The following is a 27,613-nucleotide window of genomic DNA, read 5'->3' on the forward strand; positions in this document are numbered from 1 at the left end:
GCTTACCAAGACGACATTGAATGTTCCTCAGTGGCCTAGTTACAGTTTTGACTTAAATCATATTGAAAATCTATGTATAATCCAGGTCTGCAAAAATCTTAGATTTAACCCCCCGCCCCCCATAAAATAAAAATGAATGTTCTAAAGTTAATTTCCTGCAATTCTACACATTTTGCCATGGGGCGTAGCGAAAATGTTTGTTTTAAAGCATGCTTTCTGCAGTTCTACATATTATGCCATGGGGCCGAGGTAATTTTTAGCAGTTTCTCAACCAGCTTCACCTGGAATGTTTTTCCAACAGTGTTGAAGGAGTTCCCACATATGCTGAGCACTTGTTGGCTGCTTTTCATCCCGGAGTTGCCTCTTCACTGTTGACGTTGAGACTGGTGTTTTGCGGATACTATTTAATGAAGCTGCCAGTCGAGGACTTATGAGGCGTCTTGTTTCTCAAACTAGACTATCTAATGTACTTGTCCTCTTGCTCAGTTGTGCACCGGGGCCTCCCACTCCTCTTTCTATTCTGGTTAGAGCCAGTTTGCGCTGTTCTATGAAGGGAGTAGTACACAGCATTGTACGAGATCTTCAGTTTCTTAGCAATTTCTCGCATGGAATAGCCTCCCTTTCTCAGAACAAGAATAGACTGATGAGTTTCAGAAGAAAGTTCTTTGTTTCTGGCCATTTTGAGCCTGTAATCGAACCCACAAATGCTGATGCTCCAGATACAGGGGGCGGCAGGTAGCCTAGTAGTTAGAGCTTTGGACTTGAGATCGAATCCCCGAGCTGACAAGGTAAAAATCTGTCGTTCTGCCCCTGAACAAGGCAGTTAACCCAGTGTTCCTAGGCCATCATTGAAAATAAGAATTTGTTCTTAACTGACTTGCCTAGTTAAATAAAGGTAAAATAAAAAATAAAATACTCAACTCATCTAAAGAAGGACAGTTGTATTGCTTCTTTAAATCAGAACAACAGTTTTCAGCTATACTAACATAATTGCAAAAGGGTTTTCTAATGATCAATTAGCCTTTTAAAATGATAAACTTGGATTAGCTAACACAATGACCCTGTCCTTCAAAGATAATTAATTAAAATCCAAATAACTTCACAGATCTTCATTGTAAAGGGTTTAAACACTGTCCCATGCTTGTTCGATGAACCATAAACAATTAATGAACATGCACCTGTGGAACAGTCATTAAGTGTGTGTGTGTATATATATATATATATAACATTTATTTTTTATTTAACTAGGCAAGTCACAATGACGGCCTACATCGGCCAAACCCGGACGACGCTGGGCCAATTGTGCGCCGCCCTATGGGACTCCCAATCACGGCCGGTTGTGATACAGCCTGCATCCGAACCAGGGTGTCTGTAGTGATGCCTCTAGCACTGAGATGCAGTGCCTTAGACCGCTGTGCAACTCGGGAGACGTGTGTGTGTGTGTGTGTGTGTGTGTGTGTGTGTGTGTGTGTGTGTGTGTGTGTGTGTGTGTGTGTGTGTGTGTCCCAAACTTTTTCACTCGGGGGGCCCCCCATCCAGCATTGGGGGACACCCCAAATCTAGCTTCTGATGCTAGCAGGGCTATCGTTAGGTTGTAGCATTTGGTTTACTTTAGATTTTAAAACCATAAATGTTTGTGATAACTAGCTAGCTAAGGTACTGTGTTTATACACACACACACACACACACACACACACACACACACACACACACACACACACACACACACACACAAAGAGCATTTGCTAAATGGCAAAAATGTGTTGTAACGAAGCTTGCAAGTAATTTCCATATTTCCTCCTTTACCACATCTGTGCAGCTAGACTGATTTGTAATGGAGCTGCCCAATTACAGCAGGCTGCTAATGCAGCAGCTCCGCGCCCTGAGGAAGGAGGGTAAGTTCTGTGACTGCTCTATCCTCGTGGGGGACACCCCCCATCGTGCCCACAAACTGGTGCTGGCCGCATCCAATCCGCTATTCAGGTGGAGTAATTAACCATTATTTTCAATAAAGCAGCTTTGTCACCTGTAGTGTCCAATGAAATAGCAATGGCCTTATTTATGAACATTTCATAGCCTACGGAACACACATTGTAATACATATCCTATAGTACACCCACAACAAACCACTCCTCTGTCTCAGGTCTCTGCTGGAGGGCACAGACAGCATCTGCATCGACACGGCCTTAGTGTCTTCCCAGAGTTCTCCTGCGTGCTGGACATGGTATACACCGGAAAAATGTCCCCAGGGAAACACAACTTCACCCGCATCATCGCCGCCGCAGACAGCCTGCAGATGTTCGACGTAGCTGTGGGCAGCAAGAACATCCTCACCAACCTGATGAGGCAGTCGACTACACAACCAGTCTCACCTCCACCCACCGCCACCCAATCACAGCTCAAACAGCTTCAGAGCCAGGGGGCCAAGCACACAGCTTCCCCAGAGACAGCTGCCTCTAGCATTGGAGAGTGTGGTGTGAAGATTCCCTTCCCCTGGACTCCAGAGGGGACAAAGGTGGGTGAGGGAGGTTTGGAAGGTGGAGTGACCACAGAAGCCAGAGTGACCACAGTAGCCAAACATAGCGAGTCAATGAATGTGAAAGAGGACAGGAAAGAGAAGGCCGGCCCACCATCTAAAAGAGCTCGCCTACAACTTCCAGAGAGCACGGGTGGGTTTCAATTCAAATGGAATAAAACTTTATCACAATGTTCTGTTCTGGCATTTCAATGTTCTGTATCCTGTTTTTTTATGCTCAGGTGACTAAGATTGTATTTCCTGGTTGCAGCTGACGTGGACCCCCTGTCTCAGGGAGGTGCCAATATGGAGGATGTGCAGCAGTGGCTGAGAGCACTGCAGACCTGGGACGATATCTCCACTGAGGAGAAACAGGTGAAACTTTGGCATGACTGGAAGACAGTGGTCTCTAATATGACAGAGCGCACAATTCAACACAACACTCCAGTCGTTAAAGTGTGTGTGTGTGTCGACCACTGTGTGTGTGAACCACTCTTCCTCCACAGCGTTTACAGCATTATTATCTCTGTCATGCTGTGAGGGAGATCCCAGGGGTCCTGCAGTGTTCCATAGGCTCCAGAACAGAGGTGAGGGAGAAAAGGAGTTTCTCAGCCCAGACACTACTCACCCTGCTGGGCCTGCTCAAGGAGTTTAACCCCAATTTGGCAACACTGCTGCTTTGCAAGGAGAGAACAGCAGACAGGGAGCTAAAGGTACAGAGTAGGGGAAATAAGGGCAGCGGCATGGTTACCAGTCTGTTTCAGTTTTAGCCAACAAGTCCGGCAAGACAACAACTGAGGTTGACTTAAGTGTGTTCAACTTAAGTTTGTTTATGTGATCCACCCATCTCTTTGTTGTGTTTGGACTTGTCTAGACCCTTCTCAGCCAACAAATTAATGATCAATCAATTCATAAATTATTTACTGCATTGATCCACAGGCTCCGAGGCTGAAGAACCGGAGGAGCAGCCCTATACACCCACTACTGTAGACGCAGACATAGCCGAGGAGGAGGAGAAGAATGAAGAGGAAGATAAGATTGAAGGAGAAGAAAGGGAGAGGAAGACTAGATCCAAGGCTAAGCAATCCTTTAACAATAAGTGTGGTATGATGGCCCACACCAAGCACTGTACCATGTCCCAGGAGACCATGCTGCAGCAAGAAGGCACACCCAGAGTCCAAAGCCGCCAAGAAGAAACGGCCACAGGTGTCCTGCGATATGTGTGGCAAGACCTTCGCTCACCCCTCGGGTAAGTTTTCCTGATCAGTGCTGCGAATGTATTGTGTTGGTGTAAAGGTTCTGTGTATTAAAACACTTTACATTGAAGGGGATTGACTCACCATCTTACCCACTACTTATGTATAGCAGACCTACCAGGTCTTAACCATTCTGCAGGAATACCTGCTGTGATATAAGTGTCTAAAGTTTCATTGACTCTGTGTGTACTCCTGCAGATCAAATCAAATGTTATTGGTCACATACACATGGTTAGCAGATGTTAATGCGAGTGTAGCGAAATGCTTGTGCTTCTAGTTCTGACCGTGCAGTGATATCTAACAAGTAATCTAACAATTTCACAACAACTACCTTATACACACAAGTGTAAAGAAATGAATAAGAATATGTACATATAAATATATGGATGAGCGATGGCCGAACGGCATAGGCAAGATGCAGTAGATGGTATAAAGTACAGTATATACATATGAGATGAGTAATGTAGGGTATGTAAACATTATATAAAGTGGCATTGTTTAAAGTGACTAGTGATACATTTATTACATCCAATTATTAAAGCAGCTAGAGATTTGAGTCTGTTTGCAGCAGCCACTCAATGTTAGTGATGACTGTTTAACAGTCTGATGGCCTTGAGATAGAAGCTGTTTTTCAGTCTCTCGGTCCCCACTTTGATGCACCTGTACTGACCTCGTATTCTGGATGATAGCGGGGTGAACAGGCAGTGGCTCGGTGGTTGTTGTCCTTGATGATCTTTTTGGCCTTCCTGTGACATCAGGTGGTGTAGGTGTCCTGGAGGGCAGGTAGTTTGCCCCGGTGATACGTTGTGCAGCCCTCACTACCCTCTGGAGAGCCTTACGGTTGTGGGCGGAGCAGTTGCCGTACCAGGCGGTGATATAGCCCGACAGGATGCTCTCGATTTGTGCATCTGTAAGAGTTTGAGTGTTTTTTGGTGAGGAGCCAAATTTCTTCAGCCTCCTGAGGTGTTCCCTCTGCTGTTTCCTGAAGTCCACGATCATCTCCTTTGTTTTGTTGACGTTGAGTGTGAGGTTATTTTCCTGACACCACACTCCGAGGGCCCTCACCTCCTCCCTGTAGGCCGTCTCGTCGTTGTTGGTAATCAAGGCTACCACTTTAGTGTCGTCTGCAAACTTGATGATTGAGTTGGAGGCGTGCATGGCCACGCAGTCGTGGGTGAACAGGGAGTACAGGAGAGGGCTCAGAACGCACCCTTGTGGGGCCCCAGTGTTGAGGATCAGCGGGGTGGAGATGTTGTTTCCTACCCTCACCACCTGGGGGCGGCCCGTCAGAAAGTCCAGGACCCAATTGCACAGGGCGGGGTCGAGACCCCACTTGTACCACAAGCGCACAGAGCACTTTGAGGAGAAGCCATTTGCGTGTGAGGAGTGCAGGGCCAATTTTGGGGCCAACTCGTCGCCTGAAGATATATTTCAAAGTTAGATTTTTTTTTTTTACATTTCTATAAATATGCCTTTGTTTTCACCCTCCTCTCTCTCTTTTTCTCTCCCCCCGCCCTGTCTCCAGACATCTCAGAGCTCCATGACTGTCAGAAATGTCATCTGACTTTTCCCTCGTTGGAGGACCACTGGAAGCACATCCAGGAGTGCCACCCCAAGGAGTTCCACCAGTGTCCTGAGTGCAACAAGATGTTCACCAACCCCGTCCTGCTGGAGAAACACATAGCTGTGCACGCTGGGGGAACACCATACAACTGCAAGCTTTGCCAGAAGTCCTACCTGAGAGAGAGAGATTCCCTGTAACACTGACATCCTTGGCTTGAAAGGAGTTTCTGTATTGTGACTCTATAACAATTACATTTTTTCTTTGCATCTTTGCATTTAACCTCGTTCTCTCTCAAACACACATTGGCCTATAGCACACACACATTTATTCTCATGCTTTACTATTAAAGGATGAGTTGGTAAAGCCTTGTGCTTGCAACGCCAGAGTAATGGGTTCGATTCCCGGGAACACCCATATGTAAAATGTATGTACGCGTGACAAAGTTTCTTTGGATAAAAGTGTCTGCTAAGTGAAATACAGTGGGGCAAAAAAGTATTTAGTCAGCCACCAATTGTGCAAGTTCTCCCACTTAAAAAGATGAGAGAGGCCTGTAATTTTCATCATAGGTACAACTATGACAGACAAAATGAGGAAAAAAAATCCAGAAAATCACATTGTAGGATTTTTTATGAATTTATTTGCAAATTATGGTGGAAAATAAGTATTTGGTCAATAACAAAAGTTTATCTCAATACTGTGTTATATACCCTTTGTTGGCAATGACAGAGGTCAAACGTTTTCTGTAAGTCTTCACAAGGTTTTCACACACTGTTGCTGGTATTTTGGCCCATTCCTCCATGCAGATCTCCTCTAGAGCAGTGATGTTTTGGGGCTGTTGCTGGGCAACACGGACTTTCAACTCCATCCAAAGATTTTCTATGGGGTTGAGATCTGGAGACTGGCTAGGCCACTCCAGGACCTTGAAATGCTTCTTACGAAGCCACTCCTTCGTTGCCCGGGCGGTGTGTTTGGGATCATTGTCATGCTGAAAGACCCAGCCACGTTTCATCTTCAATGCCCTTGCTGATGGAAGGAGGTTTTCACTCAAAATCTCACGATACATGGCCCCATTCATTCTGTCCTTTACACGGATCAGTCGTCCTCGTCCCTTTGCAAAAAAACAGCCCCAAAGCATGATGTTTCCACCCCCATGCTTTACAGTAGGTATGGTGTTCTTTGGATGCAACTCAGCATTCTTTGTCCTCCAAACACGACGAGTTGAGTCTGACCATATGACATTCTCCCAATCTTCTTCTGGATCATCCAAATGCTCTCTAGCAAACTTCAGACGGGCCTGGACATGTACTGGCTTAAGCAGGGGGACACGTCTGGCACTGCAGGATTTGAGTCCCTGGCGGCGTAGTGTGTTACTGATGGTAGGCTTTGTTACTTTGGTCCCAGCTCTCTGCAGGTCATTCACTAGGTCCCCCCGTGTGGTTCTGGGATTTTTGCTCACCGTTCTTGTGAACATTTTGACCCCACGGGGTGAGATCTTGCGTGGAGCCCCAGATCGAGGGAGATTATCAGTGGTCTTGTATGTCTTCCATTTCCTAATAATTGCTTCCACAGTTGATTTCTTCAAACCAAGCTGCTTACCTATTGCAGATTCAGTCTTCCCAGCCTGGTGCAGGTCTACAATTTTGTTTCTGGTGTCCTTTGACAGCTCTTTGGTCTTGGCCATAGTGGAGTTTGGAGTGTGACTGTTTGAGGTTGTGGACAGGTGTCTTTTATACTGATAACAAGTTCAAACAGGTGCCATTAATACAGGTAACGAGTGGAGGACAGAGGAGCCTCTTAAAGAAGAAGTTACAGGTCTGTGAGAGACAGAAATCTTGCTTGTTTGTAGGTGACCAAATACTTATTTTCCACCATAATTTGCAAATAAATTCATTAAAAATCCTACAATGTGATTTTCTGGATTTTTTTTCCTCATTTTGTCTGTCATAGTTGAAGTGTACCTATGATGAAAATTACAGGCCTCTTTTTAAGTGGGAGAACTTGCACAATTGGTGGCTGACTAAATACTTTTTTGCCCCACTGTATATTATATTACTTATCATATCTTTCCGCACACAGCAAATGTCAGGGCTGTGGTATCATAACCGTACCAACCACCCAGAGGTGTTTGCAGGACAGACCCACCGACAGCTCAAGTCTCTGATGCAGTGCAGTGTATGTTGTAAGTTCTTCCCTAGTGCCAGGAGCCTGGCCAAGCACCAGAGGAACCCAGGTGAGGACACCCACAGCTGGGGAGAGACCCAGGAAAGGCTTCCAGACCTAACCTACCCTGTCCATGCTATTACATTACAACCACCCCCCCTTTTATTTGCTTGGGTACACAACTGACGTAATATCTTCTTATTGTTGTTGTTGGATTAGTGTTGTCCATCCCTGTTAAGGAAAATGCCATTTGGGGTTTTCATCTCAAATTATGTATTTGTATTATGTATTCCTTCCAATCCCTTGTGTCTCCTAAAGGCATGTTTGATTCTGACGTGCTGCTGGTGGGGAATCCAGATCTGCCATCAGGTAAGAGCTGTGATGTCTTACTGCTATACTCCTAACATACAGTTCTATCTGTCTGTGGCCGTGTCTGCTCTGTGTGTATGTGTATTGAGCTCTTCTCCCCTGTATCCTCCCAGACTCGTCAGTGGTGAAGTGCCTGTACTGCCCCAGCCTGTTCCCCCAGCGAGGCTGAGATGCAGGAGCACGCCAGCACCAAGCATTTCAGCCAGGAGGGGGCAGTGTTCGGCTGCTCTCTCTGCCTGCTGGTATGCCCCTGCCAGCTGCAGGTCCAGGAGCACTTTCTCTCCTGCTACATAGGGGCGCTAGAGGAGCAGGAGCAGGCCTCCACCTCCCAGAAGGTAAAGTGCATCCTAAATCAATCCTTAAACTCTAATCCCTATGCACTTCCGAAAGGTTTGAATAGGGGTAATTAAGTGTAATTAATTAAGGGTTGACTAAGTGTAATTTTTCACCGTGTAGAGCCCCACAGTGGAGGTATCATAATACCCATAAAATCTAGTTGTCAAACAGGGAAATGGTTCCAATCATTTTTCCACCATTCATTTTTCCCATAGACGATTTTAGAAAGGCTTCAAATAAGGCCTGTTTCTTTCGTGTAGGCTTACCCTGGTGTGACGTTTTGATAACCATGTAAATCTCTCTAGGACAAGGTGACCTTTTTCAATTGTTTCGGCTCCTTTTACTCCGATTCAAATGCAATTGGCATCAAAATAGACATCATACAAAACTATAAATCCCCGCAAGGTCCTACAGGTCATCTCTAGCTGACACCTTTGCTAACAGTTATTGTGTCAATTTAAAATTTTCACAAGACAGTTCACAGAATTGTCCATTTAAGGAAATGTAGACAATTTATTCGTTACTACATTTAACTAACGTTAGATAGTTAATCCAGAGATTCTTAGCTTTGTCTCGATTCTGCAGTCTCGTCCAGATCATAATGGCATTTGTAGTTCTTTATGATAGCCACATTAGCAGCTAATCATCATTTCATTTTTGGGGGGTAAATACATGTCAATATATTGATAAGACACCTTGTCCTAGAGCGATTTACACGGTTATCAAAACGTCACGCCAGGGTAAGCCTATCAAAATACTTCCCTGTTTGACAGCTAGGTTTTATGGGTATTATGACTCCTACTGTGGTACTTTATTGCTTATAATATCCAAAGCACTTAGTCAAGTGTGTATACATTTTTTACATATGGGTGGTTCCGGGAATCGAACACACTATCCTTGCGGTGCATGTGCCATGCTCTACCAACTGCGCTACAGAGGAAACAGCACCTATCCAATCCTGTCAGCTCTACACTATTGAATAGGGGTTGGGATGACGGGGTGTGGCTTTGGCTCTAGGCGCTCCTATATGTTTTCTCCTATGTTAGTAACTATGAGAAGGTAGTGAAATGTGAATGACATGTCATTCCTCCTATTATGTGATTAAGACAGAGGAGGACACTGCTGGTGGAGCAGAACAAATTATCTCTGTGGACCAATCCCAGCAGGTGTTTGTTGCCCTGGGAGACGGAGAGGATGGTCTCTCAAGCACGGAGGTGATGGCGGTTAATGTGGAGGACCTACTGAACGGAACCGTCACCTTTATATGTGGAGGTGACCTCTGGCCCCTAGTCTCTACTTCCTGGAGAAGGAGGAACTGTCCTTCTCAATAGTGGCAGCTTGGAATGAATGAAACAAACTTGACACTGGCAATGCCACTGGTTTTGTATCCTGTAAGAGCTGTAAATATTGAGATGGTGTGTACACTTATACACTAAGTGACAAAGCGTAACCTTTGAACCCTCAGGATTGGTGTCTTTTTATTAATAATCAGTCACTCTGTTATTGCCCTGTGTAGAGCTGTATATGAATCTTTCTGTATTTATTTCCTTTTGAACTGGCGTGTGAAGGTTTGGTTGATAAATCTGTGAAATCCAGCACCGTATGAGTTTTTTTTTTATATTTTTTTTTTAAATACTACTTTCCAGAATCTTTAAATAATATTTACCTACAGTAGAATTATTCCTCAAACAAATAATGGGATTCAAGGTTTTTATTGAGACACAACACATCAGCAGGTTCACAGCAACCTTAGAGTTCTGTCTATGGCCGCGAGCTTACATTAATGGTTCACTAGACGGAATCATAGCGCAGCGTTAGTCAGTCTGGTGTATATACACGCTTGACTGAGGAGGTATGAGGTATGTGCCTCCTTAAAAAAAAAAAAAAAAGATGACTGACCATTAATATATACTCAGCTTATTCAATGAACACACTTGAGGTCGATGTTGCCGTCAAACACAGATCTATATATGATCAGATTTCCTCAACCTGATATTAATGCTAACAGGGGGATGAGAAAATATCTACTGCTGGATCAGTGGTTAGTGGCCACTTCTTCCTATGCTAATAAGCACACCGTTTGGGTTTGAAGGTCATAGCCCTGAGTAGAATAGCCTACCTACATTTGAGGTGCTCATTTCAAACATTGAAGAAATCGTACTGTGAACTTGTTGCATTTGGAAAATAAATATATTCTGCAAGTATACATACATTGGTTTGATTGGCCTGGTCCCCTCAACTCAAACATGACAGACTCATACCATATAATCACACTGAAAGACCACCTTAGAAACTACATTCAGTCACTCGTAATCAGTAAACGCAACAAGCCTTGTGTTAGTTAAAATGAGGTCATAAGCAGAATTTAAAAGAGGAAGTTGCATTGGTTTTGCAGGCAAGTCAAGCAGAGAGGAGATGTGTGTTTCACAACATGGGTACAATGCCATTTCATTAGCCATACACCAAGTAACTTGCTAACTTTGACCTACATCAGGGGTATTCAACTCTTACCCTACGAGGTCTGGAGCCTGTTCGTTTTCTGTTCTACCTGATAATTAATTGCACCCACCTCATTTCTCATGTCTAAATCCGTCCCTAATTAGAGGGGAACCATTTTAAAATACTCAGTGGAACTAGCTTCGAGGTCCAGAGTTGAGTTTGCGGGACTTACATTATATAGAATAGCAGGGAATATACACACAGGGGTCTCGGTGGGCGCTGAATACAACATTAACAACCATCTCCTTTACGCAAATGTTTTTTTAACGAGGTGCCTGTTTTTTATTCCTCGGGTCGCAGGGAAGACCTGAGGAATAAAAAACAGGCACCTCCTTAAAAAAAATATTTGATTATGGTCTCATAATATATTTTTCCCTTTTCGTGTGTAGTTTTACTTATTTACACTTTATCAAGCATAGAAATGGTCCAAATGGACCAACAACATTCTGGTATTTGGTCACTATTTCTTTAAATAGATAAAGGTAAATTGATCATTGTATTATGACCATTTGTTACATGTTTCTATCTACTGAACAAGACTGGGAGAAGTTTAGGCGTTGTGCTGGCACATCCAATAGGCCTTTGTGCGCCAGGGCTTTCAAACAAAGTTTAAAAATAGACCAAGACACATCCTCACTCAGAAAAAACAAATACCTTCAAGTGTCAATGAAACTGCCACAAGACACACAGTTCTCCCATTGACTAAGAAGACAAGACAACCAGCATGGGTTAAACATAAGTGGGTTAAAATAAAAACAAACGTGTCATAGAGGCTAATGTTCAGTAACATAGGGTGACTGACAACACACACAGACAAATCATGAATAGAACATATAAAGTAGGGGTCGGCAACACGCGAGCCAAAACCGTCCTGTGAGTGATTTTAGTTTTAGGTACAACTATACTAATATCACCAAGAATTCAGCTAAAAATGAGTTTAATTTAGGAAATCTTTTCCCATGTATTCTCACAAATGAAATAAAAAGATATGTGATTGTGTCTCAATGTAATCAAGGTATGAAATGATTGTTATTTAAAAATAAAATCTATTTTTGGACTTAGTTGTGGCCAATTTGCAGTGTTATTTGCAAATGTACATAATTATGTTCCGGCCCCCTGACAATTTGCTGACAAAAAACATTCCGCGGCTCAATCTAGTTGCCGACCCCTGATAAAAATGGGTTGGTAAAATACACATCCACATAGCTGCTCTGCTCACAACCACACATTCAGGTTGATACACAGTAAAGTAGGTACTGTATTCCCTTAAACCATCCAGATACAGTAGTGTCTCAGAGTTATTGTTTGCTGGATAAAATTTGCAAAGTAGCATCTAGAGAAACAGATGAAGCAAAGGAGACGACAGTTACATCCGCTCTGTCCCAGTAGTGGTCCGCTTTCATAAGCCTCTCAGGGCAGGTCCCATACAAGGTTATCAGGATACAACGGCCACACCCAGGTGTTTATAGGTGTGTGTGAGCACATCAAACGTTGTCTCTAGTTAGTCGTTTGTATATGTTTGTACTTGTGTAAGACTGAGTGCCAGGTGATAATCTTTCAAGATACCTAGTATGTATATCTGTGTCCAGTGGTGGCGGTGCCTGGAGTGGTAGTATACTGTAATTTTACCAAACATTTCCCTTAACAGCCTGCCTGGTGAAGGAAAGGCGCCCTGTGTGAAAAATTGGTAGAGCATGGCACTTGCACAGCCAGGGTTGTGGGTTTGATTCCCGGGGCAAACCATACATAAAATGAATGCACACGACTAAGTCGCTTTGGATAAAAGTGTCTGCTAAATGGCATATACTATATTATATACAAATGATATGAGAAACAGTGACATACACTCTGAATGACTTAAAATTATAAATCTCATATTAGTCTTATTAGTCATACACACTCTGTGCTGTGCCAGTAGGCTAATAGTAGGCCTACTACTGAAACATACATGAGTCTGTCATTCACAGGTTTCATTTTTTTTTTAAGCTAAACATTCTGATCTGATGCATCAGCCTTATTCATTGATAGGCGTATACCTTCACACACTACTTTTATACGCAATGTGGGGATTAAGGAGTATACGCAATGCCCACTGAAAAAGACGTGGGTAAACGGCATATACCGGCTTATACCCTCCACTACACCATTGTCTGTGTCTATCTTTTAAGATACCAAGTATGTACAGGTAACTGCCAAAATAAAAAAGCGGAAACACTTGAGTACCGAGGGACACAAAGTATATTGAAAGCAGGTGCTTTCAAACAGGTGTGGTTTCTGAGTTAATTAAGCAATTAAAATCACATCATGCTTTGGGTCATGTATAAAAATGCAGTGCGGGCCATTATTTTGGCGACCAAGGCATGAGTGGTTTGATGAGCATGACAAGAATGCCAAATTAGGAGAGGAAATCAAGTCATCATTATTCCTTGTTTGCCATTATAGCTAAGATCCAATGGTGGTTATTGGTGAGAGTGGAGATGTGCTCTATTTGAGGGATTGGGACGGGTGGCTGGGAGGGAGGGCATCAGACATTTCCCTGAAGTATGTGTGGTGCCTCTTCACTCATATTACTTCGGTCTTTCGGTGGACCCACTCTCCCCAACTAGAGCCCCACCAGCCACTATACTTTAATTCACAAGGTATTATAAACTGACCACAGTATTTAAAGATGCACTATGCAGAATGCAGAGAGGGAGGAGAGAGGAGAGGGGGAAGACAATCAGAGGATAATCAGAGGGTTAAGAATTGGAGGAGAGGATGAGGGAGGAAATGGGCAGAACGGGAGATTAAATCACCCTTAAACTTTGAATTTCTTCACTCTGATGTTACCTCAAGCGGTTTGTGTATGCATGTATGTAAGGGAGACATTTGTTGTGTATCTCTGTCGGGTCAGGAGTTCATGCTATGAATAAGTCCCTAAGGGACTGACTGGATTTATGAACACTATCTGAGCATAACGCACAGAGAGACAATGGACAGTGTTGTTACGTATGTGTGTGTTGTCAGTGTGAGAGAGGGAGAGAGATATTGTGTAGGTAGGAATCTCTTGTGGTAGGGAATTAGTGTTTATGAGATTTCTTAGAATGCAGTGTCAGTTCTGCCCAGTAAATCTCATCTGCAACCTATACTCAGCAGTGTCCCACTAAACAGTGGTGGGGTGACCGCTTTATAACTGTTTCAAGTCCGGACTTATAAATTAATGATATATACCAATAATAAATGTATGATATAAACCCTAGATTGCTGATGCTATGCATTGGCCATTGAGTCTTTGAAGCCCACAGGTCAGCTATGTTGGCACTCCCCAGTTGGAGCAGTCCTCCATAGAAATGAATGGAATTCTACAGTATTTCAATAAAAATGCTTTAATGACCAAATTACATGTATTTATGTATTTTTGTTGTAGTGGGGACATTTAGAAAGCTATAGAAATGCATTTATTCATGTTTAAATTGATTTTTGACACGCTTCTTCTATTACAGACACCTTAATGCATACTTTTAAATGATATTATGTGAACTAAACATATAGGAACATTTTATATATTTGTCCTTTAGTATTTAAAAAAAAAGATTTGTACTAATGTTACTATTAGTACTCTAAAATGTACTTTAAGGAAAATGTTATATATAGAGAGGAAAGAGAAAGAAGGAGAGAAATAGAGGTGGATGTATAATTCCTTTGCGGCCTCTCCGCGTCAGAGGCATGACATGACAGTGTACATGTCACAGCAGAAATAAGATGGTCATAGAGCTTAATCTGCCACAGTGACATTACCTTACCTAAAACTAGAAGTAGCTGGTATTTTGGTATAGTGGTACACTTCAGCCAGTGTTTGTGTGTGTGTCATGTTTATGCCATTAGGATCACTTACTGCGCTAGACATACAAACAGGATGCCAGGAAAAGAGACCTGAAACACAGATGCATTGTTTAAATGTAGGTTACTACTGTAGTCATCAACCCTAGTCCTTGGGATCAATGCTTTGCTGTTTTTTTCTCCAGCCCAGCACCAGAGCAACACTCTGATAATTGATCAACTGATACTTGATCAATACTTGAGGTGCTTTCGTGCTGGTGTGGAACAAAACCCACCAGTTCCCCAGGCCTGCAGGTTTTGTGCTGAAGAAAGGTTAGGATGTCATGTCAATAGGGCAACAAATTACTGTTGTATGACAACAGTACAGTTAGTAGTGACAGACATTTAGGGTACTCACTTGTTCCAGGGCGAGACAGTAGTGAAATCAGCACAGTGAGACCAAAGGCAATAACATGGGCAGCGATCACCGCGACCCTCCGCATCCACACATGGAGCCAGAACTCGCTCATCCCCAGCCCCTCGCCGACCGTGCTGTACTCCACATCAGCCCGCATCTCCCCTCGGCTATCTGATAGCATTCAGGCTGACTGTACAATGGCAAACCGACGGTCTCTGTACAGTTGCAGAAACATGGTGAATAGTTCGGAGATGAATATGGTCAGTTATTCTTCTTGAACCGTTGGCGCCAGTTTACCTGTGACCGCGCTGGGGACTTTAACTTTAGCGCTGCAACAATGTGTCACAAACTGTTGACCAAAACATCACAAGAAAGGGATGTCGCGAAACGATAGACATGCAGTCTCTTCAACGGATTAGTCGACACTCGACAGTAAATCCCCTCTCGTTTAAGAGATTATGAAAGGGTAGCGTTTTCCTGTTCCGCAACTCCATAGACTAAATCAAATTCCACACCGGCCGGTTTAATTCCGGGACATCCCGCAGACAACAAACCGCTTAAATCTAGCAGCCACTTTTAGTCCTGCGCACCTAAAATTACACTGTAATTACTACTGGTTCAAATCGATCAGGTGGGTTCTTCAATCCACTTCCTGGGTAGGACCAATTGGTGGATAAGACATTTTACAGGTTTGCACAGCCACAAAGTCAAAATGGCTATATCGTATTAAATCATTCATGAAAACAAAAATTAGCTTTTTGGACTTAACTTTATATTAAGGTTAGCCTGGTGGTTAAGGTTAAGTTTAGGTTCAACATCACATTTTAAGAAGATAAAATGTAGAAATGGGCTGGGCTAATGACTGTGGCAACTAGTGACGACCTTTTAGAGGCTTAGAGAAAGAAACATCGCGACCTCAGATCAGGGAGACATCCGGTACTTCAGCAGCACGAGCCGGTATCCTACCAGGAAGAGCGCGCATTGTCCTAATTGCACGCACTCGTTATAAATACGTAACGGTTGTTATGAACGAGAATGAGTCAAATGTGTCTATACCATATAAAAATATATATTAAAAATAAAAGGGTGTGGCCCCAATTGCATTGACATGACGTGAAGGAATGCGGTCCATTGAGCGATAAAATGTTACCGAGCGCTCCTTGACCTACCTTGACGCAGAGGTGTGTAGCCTACCCTACCAGTCTGTCACCACTAAATATACCGGCATCATACAACAGTAATTAGACAATACAGTGAGATAATTTCTCAGACTGCCATGCTTGTATAAAATAAAACAGTATTTGGGACACAGAAGTATCTGTCAAGGGTGCAATAAATAATATTTTGGTAACCCGCTCGCTCTACCTATACCAGCCTCATAATAAAGGAATGGCCACAACTTCAAGCAAGTGTAAAGGATATTTTTAATCCATTTTTATAAACCAACGTATTTATTTAGCAGCATAACCAGAAGGTCTTGAGGTATTTCTAAATTCATACACAGAAATTCACATGTCCCCTTTGTCCTGCACACACTCACCAACAGCAGCAAACTCACACACACTCACATCCGACTCAGGAACTGAACACATAACTCATACTTTATTGGTCGTAAGCACTCTCGCTCATTCTCTCTCACACACACACACACACACACACACCTACCTGTACACTCATATAGGAGTCAAAAGACATACACCTGCACACACACAAACATTGGCTTGAATATCAAGTCACACTCACACACATCTCTTGAGTCCTGTAGCCACAGTCTGAGGCATGATGTCTGACAGCACAGGCAGGGCTGACTCCCTCAGTAGCTTGTAAGGCAGGCACTCTTAATGGTGCAGTTTTGGCTGTGGAGAAAGCAGGACAGTCAAATGGCTGCTTTATAGTCACAAAAACTAGGATAACATAACAATTTAATTTGTACCATATGAAAATAACATATTCCTTATATAATCGTAAATTGCAACATATTACTTATAACAACTGCCTCAACCCACCTTCTGTGTGCCCATTTTCTTCTCCACCCCACCAGGCAGTGTTCCCCCCTTACTGTCCTTCCAGGGGTAGAAATTGGAGTGAGGGGAGGAGGGCAGGCGGTGCGGTTTGGAGGGGGGAGAGGGTTCACTGCTGCCCCCCTTGCGTTTCTTCCCCAGACCCCTGTGCTCGTACCCCGTCGCCCCCCTCCCGTGCAGTCCTGAGTCCCCCCTGCGGAAGTGAGGATCGGGTGGGGAGGAAGTGTGTCCAGAGGGTGGGTGTGTCCGTTTAAACAACCAGGCAGATGCTGGTGAATGGGGCTCCGAGGGGGATGGCTGGGGGCGGGGTTTGCTGCTGGGGGAGAGGGTGCCATTGGTCTGGCTGTGAGGGGTGGGCGGGGCGGTCTTAGAGGAACTGGTTGGGGGCCGTCCCCGGTCCTGTAGGATGATAGAGTTCCTGTCTGGGCCGGAGTGCTCATCCTCCAGTGATGGGGCTTCACGTTTACGGAGTGCTGCTGCTGCCGCCTCCTCCTCTCTGAATCTCAGTTGCTGCTTGCTGGGTCGCCCCACCGGGTTCTTGGGCCTCCCGGGACCTGGCGGCCGCCCTGGACCTGCCTGGCGGACAGGAGGGGGTGCAGGGGCTACAATATGGCTGCCACTGCCACTGGAATTCTCTGATTGGTTAATGGCTGTGGAGTGGGAGGCGATTTGTAGGCGTGTCTCCCTCCCTGGTCCGTGGGAGGAAGAGGAGGAAGGCCTGAGGGACGGGGTGGTTCTGTGGCTTCCTGTCCTGACTTTAGAATGTAGAGAGGAAGAGAAGGATGAGGAGGGAGAGGAAGAGATGCTCTTCGCAGAGGGACTTTGGGACTGGTCTGATGCTTGAGGTATTTTTCTGCAGAGAGAAAATATATCTGTATTAGATCCAGACAGAAAACTACAATTCAATACTTTGTCCAGAGAGGAAACAATCAGGAAAAGAGCACTATGTAGCTGTTATGCCAAACTGTTACACCAGTAGACCTCGTATACAGCTCCCACAGGACACACATTGAAAGAAATCTTACTTCCAGAGGTGTGCGCTGATGTGCTGCTCCACCATGGCATTGAGCGCTGACCGAAGGTGGTGGAGCCGCCGGTCAAAGGTGTACACACCATGACCCATCATATAACTGCCAAACGAACACCCCTAGGTAGAGGAGAGGAGACCGAGCACGGGGAATTAGGGGAGTGATAACATTGTCAGTGTTGGCAACATCCCTGCATTCTACAGCTGTCAAAAGGTAAACATACTGCAGTAATAATACTAGGAGTAGTTGTTGACATCCTGTAATCTTACCGCGGCTGGTTTAGGGTGCCAAGAGGACGAGGGGTATTCGATTTGTTCCTCAGGCCCCTCTCCCTCGCTCTCATCGCTGGAAATGCGCCCATGGGTGAGGGGTGATGGGGCTTGGGTGCTACCCTCCTCCTGATGAGGTTTTTCCTCCTCTGGAGCACTCTCCGAAGAAGCCCTGGACCGACTGAACACAGACATTCATATTTTGTCCACATCTACCACAAGACCTTAACTATGATTTGACCACAGCTGATAACATTAGTCCCCCACCTGAAGGCAGGGTTGTTGGTGAGGGGCCTCCTGCAGTGGGGGTGTGCTAGGGGGTCCCCGTGGGCCTCTGGGCTGGGGGACCGGCCTGAGCCACTCCCCTCCTGGGTCTGAGCCCCCCGCTCACGGATCCGGACACCCGTCTTCAGCTCGGTCACCAGCTGGTCAAAGTTTTTACTCCGACCAGAAACCTTCCTCCGCTGGTGAATAGAGTGAATCTAAGGAGAAGAGAAAGAAACAGACGAGGGAGACAAACTACACATTAATCATTGTTTTGTTTATAAAATGTATTTCTTACACAAAAGGTGGTTGGACAAAAATTTGGTCAACTTAAAAATGTTTAAAAAAATTACATTCTGCCTGTGCTTCTAGTACGGTGAATAAACGGGTGATGCTGTCCAAACTCCCTTCTGTTTTTGAAATGAAAACTATAGCGCCCAGCCCCTATGACAGCCAAGTCCTAGGAACCCCCGATGGTCTGAAATGAGTGATTGAAACCTATCTAGTTCACACATGTTTGGATATTGGTAAATCTGTTCTCTCATCAACACATTCTGAGACACAGATGGGTCTGAGACATGGTGGGATTCATTACCATTTAACTGTGTTGCTAGAGATGACCTGAATCACATAACATACGCCTGAGACAATCTGTTCAGAGCAGCACAAGGGTTGGGGATGAGGGGAGTGACAAACTATCAGGAAAGAGATGATTTGAAGGAAACAAGCATCAGAAGACCTGGCTTTGGTACTTCCAAGCAGACAGGAAACTAGAGCCTAAACCATCATGAGAGATTTGTAGAAAGCATTTAAAAAGAGGCAACATTTCATCAACAATATGTAGGTATAACAGCTGATGGCAATAGACTGCTGTATCAAATAGTCTTGGTAAAGAGATGAAGAAAGATACAGTGTGGCCGTCTGAACGAGGAGCGAGGCCGTCTGAACGAGGAGCGAGGCCGTCTGAACGAGGAGCGAGGCCGTCTGAACGAGGAGCGAGGGAAGCCGTTTCCTCAGGTCCTTTCCTTTTCCTTTCCATTTCCTGTACATGGGGTTCTCTACTCCTGCCTACACGTGACCCCTCTTTGCACTGAGCGACACGGCCGGGTTCCTCTTTTAGACAAACCAGCAGCCTGCGCCACACACACACACCCTTCCTGTGCTCCCAGCTCTAGACAGTGGCCATGTGAGTACCTTGACAAAAGCCTAATCTGAACTTGAAGTAATCACTGACCTAACATGGCGGGATGGGTGAAAGTAAGGTTTCTACTACTTTGCAGTCACCTTCCTAGTCATGTCAGATCAGTGATTTTAACAAGGAAAGGAGGAGGTCGTTTCTCTAACACTAACTAGACCAGGGCTCTAGGACTAGGGGTCATATTTAATTCCACAATGTCCTCAATGCCCTACACAAAATAACCCTTCCCTTATATGGCATATTTTTCAAATACTAAGGCAACACCACAATCACGAAGCAACATGATATTTAGACGCAGTGTATTATGCTGCTATAGCAACAAATAGCGGAAGTGTAGACAACAGGAGACAGGTGAGAGGAAGACAAAAGAGAACGTAAAATGGAGAGAAATTAGTCACCCCCATAATCCAAAAGGGGCACTCCGCAATTAGGCCTACTAGTAACGTCATCCATTTTTTGTTTAAAAGTGTCTGTATGAAATCCATGCCCGATGTAATTACTATGTTATCTACGGGATACTAGTTTTAAAGGGGACCATTATCATTGGAGCTCCTCCTATTATCATAGGATAGTAATAATAACCTAGATATGTCTCTTATCTGTGTCTGATAGTTCCCCTTTTCTAAATGTGCCGAATCATCACAGATAAAAATAAAGAGCCGTTATTACTCTCCAGTGGTGTAAAGTACTTAAGTAAAAATACTTTAAAGTACTACTTAAGTCGTTTTTTGGGGTATCTGTATTTTACTTTACAATTTTTATATTTGATAACTTTTACCTTACTACAATCCTAAAGAAAAAATGTGTACTTTCTACTACATACATTTTCCCTGACACTCAAAAGTACAATTCACACACTTATCAAGAGAACATCCCTGGTCATCTCTACTGACTCTGATCAGGCGGACTCACTAAACACAAATGCTTTGTGTGTAAATTGTCTGAGTGTTGGGAGTGTGCCCCTAGCTATCCGTAATTTAAAAAAAATAAAAATTGTGCCGTCTAGTTTGCTTAATATAAGGAATTTTAAATGATTTATACTTTTACTTTTGATACTTAAGTATATTCAAAACCAAATAGTTTAAGACTTTTACTCAAGTAGTATTTTACTGGGTGACTTCCACTTTTATGAGTAATTTTATATTAAATTATCTTTACTTTTACTCAGGTATGACAATTGGGTACTTTTTCCACCACTGCTGACTGTCTTTTGGAAAGGAATTCCGATCTCTTGCCGGTGAGACCTCCAATGAAAGAGCCAGATAAGTTATTCAAACATATACACATCAGTTGTAACCAGGGGTTAAAGTAGGTTTAATTTCTAACCGGCATGGTACCTCCTATGCGATTTTTTTGGCTGGCCTAAACATTGAATTACATATAGACTCCTAATTCATTTAATAGGATCTCTGTGGGCCTAATAGTAAAGAATTGTTGTTGAACATGTATTGCCTTTTAATGTGGCATTAACATAACCAGCAATGTTTTAATCCGATTGCCAAACAATCACTTCAAAAGGCCCCCTGCGCACGTTCGTCCACCTGAAAATAATTTCCGCAGCCATACAGTGCACCTGCCATTTGATGAATGTAAAGAGACATCTGTAACAAAACACCAATAAGTGTAAGGAATGACATTGACATTCGGTCTACACTTATAACGTGAATTGATGCATCCACTGTCCGCACGCGTCTCGGCCACGCGTCTCTGCCTTCGCAAAATGTTACTGTTATCGTCGAACCACCTCGCATTTTGGAGCCCATTCCACACGTTTTCCGGTACATTTGCAAATGTTTCATGCGGTTGACATGTGGTAATGATAAATAATAGTGTAACAGCCAACAGTGGTAATTGTTGTGACAGGCTCATGTTCAACCGGTATGGCACTATTTCTTCTACCAGTACTCGTCTCGGACAGACTTACTTTCACCCCCAGTGTTGCCAATGTAGCAACTTTGTCACTATATTTAACGTGTTTTCAGACCCCTCCAGCGACTTTTATTGGTAAAAGAGGCTAGTGACAAATTCCGCTACTTTTCAGGCTGCCTTTGGGGAGTTTTGACACTGAAGATTTCTATGGTTTTGATAGCATTTAGAGACTTTTCCCACTAAATTCTGCCGCAAACGAGAGTGTCACAGCCCTGGTGCACAAGGTGGGGAGTAGGGGAGGGGGGCTGCGGGAGAGGGGGCAAAATTGGTGCTGTGACGTCATCGCTAGGACAAGAGGAGACAGGGATAGGGGAGGAAGATGAGAGCTTACATGAGAGGGTGAGTGTGAACTTACATTGCAAGTTAGGAGACGAGTGCAGACTTTCTTCCTCTCGGAGTCCAGTACTCCGCAGTGCTTGTCTAGATCACACTCTCTCCCTGGAGATGAAAGGAAGAGAAGAATGTCTAAATAGCAATCAAACGGCTGTGAATCAATAGTCTACACTAGCTTCCTTTCCTTGTGTCTTTTCCTCTTTGATCACTAGACTGGTAAGATGTCACTATATTTTAACATGAATCTATTCAAGAGACTCTTGATCCAACAAACAGGTTCAGAGGGGGAGGCCTGTCTCTCTAAAAAAAAAAAAACATTTCATCTCAGTGACCCAAACCTGCATGAATTACAGTTAAAGGAAAGAAAGACTCACTGGAGGCCACTTTGTTGTAAGGTCTTGGTCCACGGAGATGGCCAGGGAGGGTAGGGACCGTTATGGCCTCCTTCCTCTGGGTGTGTGTCCTCTCACTGGTGGAGGGCCGGCCGGGCGGGGGGGTGGTGGAGGGCCGGCCGGGCGGGGGGGTGGTGGAGGGCCGGCCGGTGGAGGGCCAGCCGGGCGGGGGGGTGGTGGAGGGCTGGCTGGGCGGGGTGGTGGAGGGCCGGCCGGGCGGGGTGCCTCCATGGGGCCAGGGTGGGTCTCTGAGGGAGGGAGGTGGGGAGCTCAGGGGAGGCTCCAGGGGTGGAGGCTGCTTGAACACAGCTGATTCAGAATGGCCGCTGAGGGGGCTCTTATCCAGGTGGGAGTGGCTGAAGAGACAAGAGAGAGTGAGAACATGGTCAGATGTTTAAAACACGTAAATTAATAATCAGAATACATTTTAAAAATAAATCTCACAGATGGTTATGGATACAATAAGATGGTTTTCACCATGGAAAATAGAGAAAGATCACCCCCATCCTCCAATCCCCCCTCTTACTCAACCCCTGATCCATCTAGCCCTTCGCTCTTACCGTACTCCTTCCTTGGGGGGTTTGGTGTGTCTGAACTGTGGGGGTGTGGATGGGGGGGCTGCTCTTGGTGCCCCAGTCCCTTGCCTCCTCCCTTCCCAGGATGAGGTTGCGTGGGCGGAGGATGGGGAGTGGCTATGGCGGGGGCGCTGCTGGGGTGCTGGAGGGGGGGAGCGGAGGGGGGCGTACAGTTTGCTCAGGGGGCCGTGTCTCCTCTCACAATGCTTCTCAAAGGCCTGGGGCTTGACCACCTGGCCACAGTGGCTACACACCACCAAGTAGAAGTCATCTTGGCCCGGGTAGTGGCCGAAGATGGACATGTCTGGTGGGTGGGGAGCGAGAGGAGGAACAGGTGGTGAGAAATCACAGAGAAAGTATGTATAGATACAAACACACATCACTGTGTCTCCCTCTCTGTGAAACACAGGAACAAAAGCAGGCAGACAAACACACACGAGGCAGCGTCTGTCAGACATCTGCTGCTGCAGACTGCCAGGCTGGTTGCCAGAGGGCACCTGGGTACAGAGAACAGTGCCCCCCAACCCCAAATTCATCTCTTAAGACAAGACACCCACGAGCACAAAAGGAAGAGGAAACAAATCTGGAAAGACACGCACACATTGTTTGGGACATACAAACACACACTTTGTGCTGCAGAGGCATGTTTGGCTGTGGCTAGCTAAAATGCCCGGATTAGTAATGTTAGAGGTAAATCTAAACCTAAGTATGAAGGTTGTAATCTTACAAGCGTCCCAAAAAATACACTGCTCAAAAAAATAAAGGGAACACTTAAACAACACAATGTAACTCCAAGTCAATCACACTTCTGTGAAATCAAACTGTCCACTTAGGAAGCAACACTAAATTACAATAAATTTCACATGCTGTTGTGCAAATGGAATAGACAAAAGGTGGAAATTATAGGCAATTAGCAAGACACCCCCAATAAAGGAGTGGTTCTGCAGGTGGTGACCACAGACCACTTCTCAGTTCCTATGCTTCCTGGCTGATGTTTTGGTCACGTTTGAATGCTGGCGGTGCTTTCACTCTAGTGGTAGCATGAGACGGAGTCTACAACCCACACAAGTGGCTCAGGTAGTGCAGCTCATCCAGGATGGCACATCAATGCGAGCTGTGGCAAGAAGGTTTGCTGTGTCTGTCAGCGTAGTGTCCAGAGCATGGAGGCGCTACCAGGAGACAGGCCAGTACATCAGGAGACGTGGAGGAGGCCGTAGGAAGGCAACAACCCAGCAGCAGGACCGCTACCTCCGCCTTTGTGCAAGGAGGAGCACTGCCAGAGCCCTGCAAAATGACCTCCAGCAGGCCACAAATGTGCATGTGTCTGCTTAAATGGTCAGAAACAGACTCCATGAGGGTGGTATGAGGGCCCGACGTCCACAGGTGGGGGTTGTGCTTACAGCCCAACACCGTGCAGGACGTTTGGCATTTGCCAGAGAACACCAAGATTGGCAAATTCGCCACTGGCGCCCTGTGCTCTTCACAGATGAAAGCAGGTTCACACTGGGCACGTGACAGACGTGACAGAGTCTGGAGACGCCGTGGAGAACGTTCTGCTGCCTGCAACATCCTCCAGCATGACCGGTTTGGCGGTGGGTCAGTCATGGTGTGGGGTGGCATTTCTTTGTGGGGCCGCACAGCCCTCCATGTGTTTGCCAGAGGTAGCCTGACTGCCATTAGGTACCGAGATGAGATCCTCAGACCCCTTGTGAGACCATATGCTGACACATGCACATTTGTGGCCTGCTGGAGGTCATTTTGCAGGGCTCTGGCAGTGCTCCTCCTTGCACAAAGGCGGAGGTAGCGGTCCTGCGGCTGCGCCTCCATGCTCTGGACACTACGCTGACAGACACAGCAAACCTTCTTGCCACAGCTCGCATTGATGTGCCATCCTGGATGAGCTGCACTACCTGAGCCACTTGTGTGGGTTGTAGACTCCGTCTCATGCTACCACTAGAGTGAAAGCACCGCCAGCATTCAAAAGTGACCAAAACATCAGCCAGGAAGCATAGGAACTGAGAAGTGGTCTGTGGTCACCACCTGCAGAACCACTCCTTTATTGGGGGTGTCTTGCTAATTGCCTATAATTTCCACCTTTTGTCTATTCCATTTGCACAACAGCATGTGAAATTTATTGTCAATCAGTGTTGCTTCCTAAGTGGACAGTTTGATTTCACAGAAGTGTGATTGACTTGGAGTTACATTGTGTTGTTTAAGTGTTCCCTTTATTTTTTTGAGCAGTGTACTTACCTTCCTTCCTAAGAGACATTGCCTCGGCTGCTTTCTTCCCATTCTTGCTGCAGTCATCTCCATCGGAGCCTGAAAACAGAGACTGTGACTGAGGTGTACATACAGGATACACATGCAAGGCTAGTGTAGTAACCTTTGGGTGCCTCTCAATAGTCAAGAGGTGGTTCCTCCATTACATCTTCCTTTGATCCACAATGATCTGAAAGGCAGATCAAGTGAAAAAAACATGGAAAACAAACACCTTTGCCAGTCCAGTTCTTCAACATCAGAGGATAAGGGATGAGGAGATGAGGAAAGACACTATTAAGAGTCATCCCCTTGTCTGTGTTGACTAGACAGGAAGTCAGGAGCAGAACCTGGACCTCTGGTCTCATAACTGGCACACAGATCAGAGATAAGCAGCAGGTACAGGTTTCATGCAGGATGTATATATGGGAATTCACTTTCAATGTGGACGTTAAATTTGAAGAAAACTGGATAAGTGACTTAATTTTGTATGGCGAATTTGGCACCTCTGTTGCTTGATTTAGGCTACGAACATGATATTTGACCTAATACACGTGTGGACTGATGAAATTATGTTCATTCACACACACACACTTGGAGCTTTGAAGACACGGATCTCGCCTGGCAACTAAACAAATTAATTGTGTCTCGAATAAACAGTATTTCCAAAAACTGTTGTTTTATTAGGTTCACATCACCATTCCATCAATCGATAACTCAAAATACGCCCTGAAATAAAAAGCTAGATTACCTAAATGTTACATGGTGGAAACAGCATCAGACTCCTCCTTCGTCACCGGTGTCTATCATCCTGCTATAAGTATTAGCTTAGCTTCGTTGCTAATACGGCTAGCTAGCTTTTCATGGCAAGAAGTTGCTCGCCCAACCATCGCTACAACTAATACAAGACACATTCCGCTGTAGGGCCATAGTTCTATTTGGGTGTGTGCCGTTGTAATGAGAGAATATTGTCAAATGGTTGCCATGGTCTGTCTGTGTACATAAAACGACATAACGAGGATCAAATAGAAACGATTATCACTTATTTTATGGGAAGACGCCGTATGCGCTAGGACCTGGGAGAGAGCAACACGTTAGCCTCCCAGCGCTAGGACCCAGCCGGGTCTTTGTTTGGGTAACATGGTTAAGGCTGCCGCCCGTTTCCTCGAAAATAACCCTCAACAGAATGACCATCGGTTTGATATCTAACAATACCAATGTCAAAGTGCTCCCTTACCTTCCGACGCAGTCACACTGGCTCTCTCGGCCCAGGCGCTCCAGCTTTCGCCCACGAAATCATCGAGACTAGGCACCCGCCGTTCCAGAGCAGCCATTACTTTTACTGCGCGTTCACGCACCGCCATCATCACTGCGCGGCAAGTGACTTACGTCATATTCCGCGTTCACGACAGGGATGGGAAGTACCTGCGTGCGCATTCATGAAATGCCCTCATGTAGCCTGTTGAGTGGAGGTCACTTGACTCTCTTGAGTGTTTATGGATGCTATGGACGAGATGGGAAGGCGTAGCTATTTCAAGCTCTGTTGTGCTTTAGTAGTAAACTTGAAACATACAAATGTCGGGTGGCCAGCCCAGACTGGGTCCCCTGGGGTGCATGCACAACTCCAGTCCTTGAGGACCACAGTCTGCTGGTTTTGGTCTGTCATGTACAGTTCAATGCCATAAAATGACCAGGCATTGCTTCTAGTTTCTCAGCTAACCACGTTTTAGCAATCTGGTGCCCGACGGTACAGTCAATAACCTGGCGTGCAACCATTGGTTGAGGCATGCAACGTCTATACTTAACAGAGCCGTTATTTTAAAAGCATGGGAATCCGTTCATAATGTTCTTTCACGTTCCAGGCATTTTCCCCCCAGTACAATAGAAAAACACAAAGCGCCTATGCAAAGCCCTCCCTGTCACTCAAACTTATTCCAGTGTCTGTCTGCCAGCTGAAAATCTTTGCCAGTGTGTGCAGGCTACCTGCCCCTCCAAAGCATAGTCTACTATAGCCTACTGAAATTACAAGCGTGATTCAGAAATTAGGGATAGATGTGTTTTAAATTAGATTCAACGCTAGTTAAGAACATTGAATTTAAGTACAAAAAGTTAAGACGTAATTTTAATTATGCTGCTGCTATGCATGCAGATCCTTGTTAGCGAGCTCTCTGATCCAGATTTATTTTATTTTTAAAGGAAGATCAGTGTTTCCAATGACTCCAGTGTACATTGTGATCTTAACCAATTATGAGTAGGCATTGCCTAATTGGTTGATGTCATCTTTTTGACAAAACAAACACAATTTTTTGTCATTTTTTTTTTTTTACATATGTTGTTGGGGGTGGTGCTGGAGTGAATATGAAGCTGAAATGATCATTTCCCTTTAAGCCAACTCAAGTTGGACGACGTTCAAAGTTCCATCACAGAAGCCGC

General features: G+C 44.9%; 4 protein-coding genes across 4 annotated transcripts; 3 read left to right on the forward strand and 1 right to left on the reverse strand.

Annotated features, from left to right (window-relative positions):
* The first annotated feature begins 2,087 nt into the window (after window positions 1-2,087).
* On the forward strand, window positions 2,088-3,285 carry LOC120064817 (zinc finger and BTB domain-containing protein 40-like). The gene is made up of 3 exons (XM_039015415.1): window positions 2,088-2,669; window positions 2,787-2,890; window positions 3,022-3,285. Exons 1-3 carry the CDS (start codon window positions 2,222-2,224, stop codon window positions 3,283-3,285), a joined length of 816 nt encoding a protein of 271 aa, XP_038871343.1. The 5' UTR covers window positions 2,088-2,221.
* Window positions 3,286-3,471: 186 nt separating this feature from the next.
* LOC120065349 (zinc finger and BTB domain-containing protein 40-like) lies at window positions 3,472-5,751 on the forward strand. The gene is made up of 2 exons (XM_039016273.1): window positions 3,472-3,764; window positions 5,297-5,751. The coding sequence occupies exons 1-2, from the start codon at window positions 3,734-3,736 to the stop codon at window positions 5,530-5,532; spliced, it is 267 nt and encodes an 88-aa protein (XP_038872201.1). The 5' UTR covers window positions 3,472-3,733; the 3' UTR covers window positions 5,533-5,751.
* A 1,588-nt stretch (window positions 5,752-7,339) lies between these two features.
* Window positions 7,340-10,406, forward strand: LOC120065348 (zinc finger and BTB domain-containing protein 40-like). The gene is made up of 3 exons (XM_039016272.1): window positions 7,340-7,864; window positions 7,978-8,199; window positions 9,307-10,406. Exons 2-3 carry the CDS (start codon window positions 8,035-8,037, stop codon window positions 9,529-9,531), a joined length of 390 nt encoding a protein of 129 aa, XP_038872200.1. The 5' UTR covers window positions 7,340-7,864; window positions 7,978-8,034; the 3' UTR covers window positions 9,532-10,406.
* Window positions 10,407-16,332: 5,926 nt separating this feature from the next.
* On the reverse strand, window positions 16,333-26,547 carry LOC120064621 (ataxin-7-like protein 2). Its single transcript, XM_039015240.1, has 10 exons — window positions 26,418-26,547; window positions 25,175-25,243; window positions 22,910-23,228; window positions 22,332-22,705; window positions 21,980-22,062; window positions 18,501-18,715; window positions 18,234-18,414; window positions 17,962-18,083; window positions 16,922-17,789; window positions 16,333-16,771 (listed from the first exon to the last, which is right to left on the reverse strand). Exons 1-10 carry the CDS (start codon window positions 26,545-26,547, stop codon window positions 16,754-16,756), a joined length of 2,379 nt encoding a protein of 792 aa, XP_038871168.1. The 3' UTR covers window positions 16,333-16,753.
* Between the last annotated feature and the right edge of the window lie 1,066 nt (window positions 26,548-27,613).

Source organism: Salvelinus namaycush, chromosome 20, assembly GCF_016432855.1.
Source record: "Salvelinus namaycush isolate Seneca chromosome 20, SaNama_1.0, whole genome shotgun sequence".
Classification (NCBI taxonomy): Eukaryota; Metazoa; Chordata; class Actinopteri; order Salmoniformes; family Salmonidae; genus Salvelinus; species Salvelinus namaycush.